General features: G+C 28.7%; 1 protein-coding gene across 1 annotated transcript in view; it reads right to left on the bottom strand.

Moving 5' to 3' along the window:
- Positions 1-3657: 3657 nt before the first annotated feature.
- The window catches only part of LOC105619670 (protein hunchback-like), a 9808-nt gene continuing 8435 nt past the window's right edge, over positions 3658-5030 (bottom strand). The window contains exon 3 of the mRNA XM_012201188.1: positions 3658-4852. Coding sequence (XP_012056578.1) covers positions 3658-4852 — 1195 coding nt within the window. The remainder of the gene's footprint in view (positions 4853-5030) is intronic.

Raw genomic sequence — 5030 nt, 5'->3', positions numbered from 1 at the left:
TATATATATATATATATATATATATATATATATATATACATGTGTGTGTGTGTGTGTGTGTGTGTGTGTGTGTGTGTGTGTGTGTGTGTGTGTGTGTGAGTGAGTGTGTGTATATACACCGAAGATTAATATACAATTTTGACATCAAATTTCTAGATCTTGTATACAAATTTTAACAAGAAGTGTTTCATTAGTAAAAATATAATTACATCTGCAAAGCTTTGATTATATAAAATAGAATTCTTTGGACTTAAGGAACTTATTCTTTAAACTCTGAAATTGATATAAAGTGTGTGCAGTCTCATTTTTAAATAGAATGCAGTAACAAATAAATAATTTATTAGGTAAATTTGAATTTCGTTGTAATAACGTGTTTCTGATTCGCTTTCTGAATCCAATTCATTGATCATTAAAAATGGGAAAAATATTCAATTTTAAAATGGCATTATTTCTGATATTATTAATTCTTCGGTATATACGTATATGTAAAGGAAGAAAATGTCAAAATTTTCTCGTTTACGACTACAATTGGTTTAAACGTCAATTACTGTATCGAAGATTTTGATATTTAAATAATAATTACTTATGTCATCGGGATAGTTTTCTATTGTGAAAACTATAACTTTATGTGCATATAACTATTTAAATACTTTTAACTGTATTTTATATCAATACGACATTAATTAATATTATACTAGCGATATAATTGGTTATTATTAATGTCGTAGATATATATATATAAAATGAACCACTGTGCTAAGCAAAAGAATTTAATTTGATCTTGGAAATAACTTATAAGAATTTGTATTGGTATACTTTGAGTAAATAAATGGACAATGTGAATTCTAGCTAATAAAATATTGTAGAAACTCAGAAAATATTTTTAATAACGCTCGAACATTCGGTCTAATTTATTTGTAAAACTTCACGAAAAAAGTTCAATTTATATTTGTCTTGATTCTGATTTGATAAATTTTGCAATTTTGGGAGTTTTTATTATTTGTTCACTCAAAGTTAGCTCGTGACATGCGAAAGCAATTAACAATTTATATAATTAAATAAACTTGAATATTTTGTAGTTTTTCAGCAAAATATTATTTTAATTCTTTTTTATGTATTTGCTAGCATATGCAGCTGTCTATTAGATTTCTATGCCTGCAAATTAAAAAAAGAATTAATGCATTGCATGCCATGAGCTCTTCTTATCATTGTATATCTATTTTTGCATACAATATTGATTACAAATCAATATATAGAATTTGCATCAATATATAGAATTTGTATTCAATAATATTATAATATTGCACATGACATATAAAACAACTATTTATTAGCGTCTAATCTAATCCAATCTAATTATAGACCAATTTTCCGTCAGGAAGATCAGATTCATCGACACGTTTAAAGCAGTTATATGTTTGATACACACCGTCTTTATGAAAGTTTTTGAGCGTTTCTTAACACATTCATCTACGTTCCTGATCGTGTATCCCTGTATCGCGTGATTTTTAAATAAAATATGACGCAATGTACTAAACGCATCGTAATTTTGACATAGATAGGATCTGATCGTTACTTGAGTTCATTCGATCTATATAAATTTAAAATTGTTTACATTACTATCCATTAGCTACCAAAGAATTGTTGATAAGTACAATACTTTGAAATTTATCACAAGATATACATGCATTTGATTATAATCTATACACTCTCACGTGTAGCATATTTACATATTTAATATTTGTTAGACTCAATTCTTTAAATTTTATTACTTTATGCAATAAATTTTATAAAGGAGCGTTAATCTCTTGATGATGATAAATATGTAATTATTGTAATAATATTTTTATGCCAAAGTCTGAACAATCTAAAAGGCAAAAATAATAAAATAGTTGATACACAAGAAAAATATAAGAGAGAATAGCTACGTACTTGAATAAAATACTGAATAATATAAAATATTGTACTTAAACTATATATTCATTTCGCTATTAGATCTTTACATGCAAAGAAATTCGCATAATATCGATAAGTTCAACAGAAAAGAATAAAAGTAATTGCTTAAATAAATTGCACCACATAGGTGTATGTATCTTATTCTGAATCGTTGAATTATCAAAAGAAATATAAAAATATAATACTAGAAGTCCAAAAATTTTCTTCTGTTTTTCTATTCAGAAAAAAGTCGAAGCATTTTAAAATAATTTACATATTTATTCTTATTTTAATAATCGATATTATTGCGAGAAAAGAAAGAAGAGATCAGCAATTAGATAATAATAATAATGTAGAAAGACAAAGAATAGTAAAAAAAAGTAATGTAGTATGTATGAAATCAAGAGAAATAAACTCAATTCTGTCTAATAATACACTAGTTAAATAGTTTTGTGATTACACTTTTTTTATTACAATTACACATGTTGCGTAAGGTACGAGAAGAAATTTCGTGCAAAAAATTTGCATTATATAACATTATGTCCATATCAGACTATGCTCGTATCAGACTAGATATTGGTATTGAGATTAAGATCGAAATTAACAAATTAGAAGAAAGAATACCAATATTAAGTTTAGTAAACTTTGCTTTGATTAGTCGAATTCAGTCTCAATTTCAATTTCAATCTGTAGTTTGATATAGATATTAGGAAAGTTATATATAATTTCAGAGAAAGCTGATAGAACTCTATATCGTCATTAAAATCAAATTTTAATGAAAATTAATCGATTAATTTTATATGAATACACCAATTTTTAATGTTTTAAAAATTGTATTAATACAAATTTTTGTGCGAAATTTCTATATTCTATTTCTAGAAAAATATTATTGAAGGAAAGGGAAACCAGTTCCTTTTTATATTGTCTTTTTCTATTGTCATTATCAGACTTGAAACTAATCTCTATAAATAATTTCTATAAATATTCTATGAGACTTTTTCAAATAAAAATCTGTATCCATTATCACAATAATAGCAATTAATTTTCCAGTAATTATACTGGTTTGAATACCTGTCCGTCCCCAGAGCCAATTCAAAGATCGCCAGTCCAGATAACAATAATTCAAAGATCGCCAGTTCAGATATCAACTCCAGTCACCTCATTCTCTAGTCATAGCTATTACGTTGAATAATTTGTTTAATGAAATGAACAATGAGAACAGAATAAATCCAAACATTAACGAGCAATTGTCGCTTGATGAAATAATCCGTTTAACGTCTTATCTCGCTTTTTGTTCCAAAATATCGCAACACGTTTAAACATAGATGATAAAGAACAAGGGCAGATTTCCCGTTTATTGTGCAAAATGCTTATAGATATTTATTCAATGATATAGAACACGTAGCTAACAACTGATGCCAATGATCATCTTTCTGCTAAGATCTTTCTGCTAAAGTAATCCCTCAACGTCGATGTTCCGATTCCCAATCGGATGAAAATATGAGTCTAGATCAGTCCACAGTTTTCGGCTAATGACGCCAAAATTAGAGAGCAATATTACATTTACAAAATATTTTTTTAAATATTTTTTTAAATATATTTAAATAGGAACTAATTTACCGATGATTTGTACATGTCTCTAATTAATACATTTATATTCTGACTAGATTAGTTTACTTCTCTTCCTAAGTAATCTATATGGCATGCCATCTTTTTTAGTATTTATTCATGTTTTGTTTGAATGAGGTGTAAAAAGAATGTAATTTGATCTGTGCACTTCCGATCGCACACTGCACACGTGAAAGGGCTTTTAACTTTGTGAAAACTCATATGTACTGCGTACATGATCTCACTCGCAAAAATAATGCAACAATGGTAACAAATAAATGATGTTTTATATATATTTATATTATGTATCATATTTGTCTCCTGGAGATCAGATTGACTTGCCGTTAGAAGTGAAAGAGAGGATTCCGTACAGGTTTGATCTATATTTTGGGTTTGCGTGACGTTGTCGTCTATGTGAAATTTTTTCTCACTTATTGTTATTGTGGGATATTCTAACTTTATCGCTTTGCGCTTACGTTTTGAAAAGTTACTGATGGTGGCCAACTGTGATTGATTTTGTTTTTTTGTCATTGTGGACATACTAAGATCCAATGGCTGATCCGTATTTGAATCCGGCAAGTCTAAGATCGTAGTTGATGAAATTGGAATTGATAAAACCGAAGCTGACGGAGTTGAAATCGATGAGATCGGGTGAGTCATTCTTAAATTTGTCGGTATATCTTCGATGGTTTCTATCAGTTCTTTCTTTTCTTCTACAAACGTCTTTCGTCTGGGTCCGCGTTTATTACCGTAAACGTCGATAGTAGCGAATGGATTTGGCGAACCGTCTGGATTCAACACCAAGCCTGGTTGATGCTTACTATCTTTTAAGTGTTTTTTCATTGCATTGCAGAATTTAGTCTTGTACAAGCAGTTACCGCAATTGTACTGGTAGACTTCAGAGTGCGTTTTCATGTGACTAGTTAACATCGATTTACTCACGCATGCATACGAACATTCTGAGCACATGTATGCTTTAAAATCATCATGAGCACTAAACCAATGAAATGTCATATGATGCTTGAGCGTGGTGGCGAAGGGACACGAGTTGCAGACGAAACCGGAACATTCTTCCTGTATGAAGTGCTGACGTAAATGCAACCAAAGTGCCAATTTTGTCTTCGCCATAAAGTCACATTTACTGCATGGTTTCGGCTTGGAAACTTTATTTCTCTTCTTTCCATTGACTAATTCATTACTGGAATCTTCGAATTCTTCATCATCAATGTATTCATTTAAATTGTCATTTTCCACATATGAATTTTTTGTAAACATGGAATGAGTAATTACATGTTCAATATACTGCTCTCTGAAAATATTAAATTTAAACAATAATAGTCTATTTTATTGAGGTTAGCGAATGCAATCATATGCAATTGTAATGCAATTAGAGAGGTCATTACATTTAATTTTAATCAGAACAATAGATATTTTTCAGTTTCATAAAATAGATTTTTAAAAACGCATATGGATATGGCAAAGTATTA

Source organism: Atta cephalotes (genome assembly GCF_000143395.1).
Source record: "Atta cephalotes unplaced genomic scaffold scaffold00022, whole genome shotgun sequence".
NCBI classification, from domain to species: Eukaryota; Metazoa; Arthropoda; class Insecta; order Hymenoptera; family Formicidae; genus Atta; species Atta cephalotes.
Note: the sequence above shows the minus strand (reverse complement) of the source record. Positions and strands in the feature narration are given on the sequence as shown.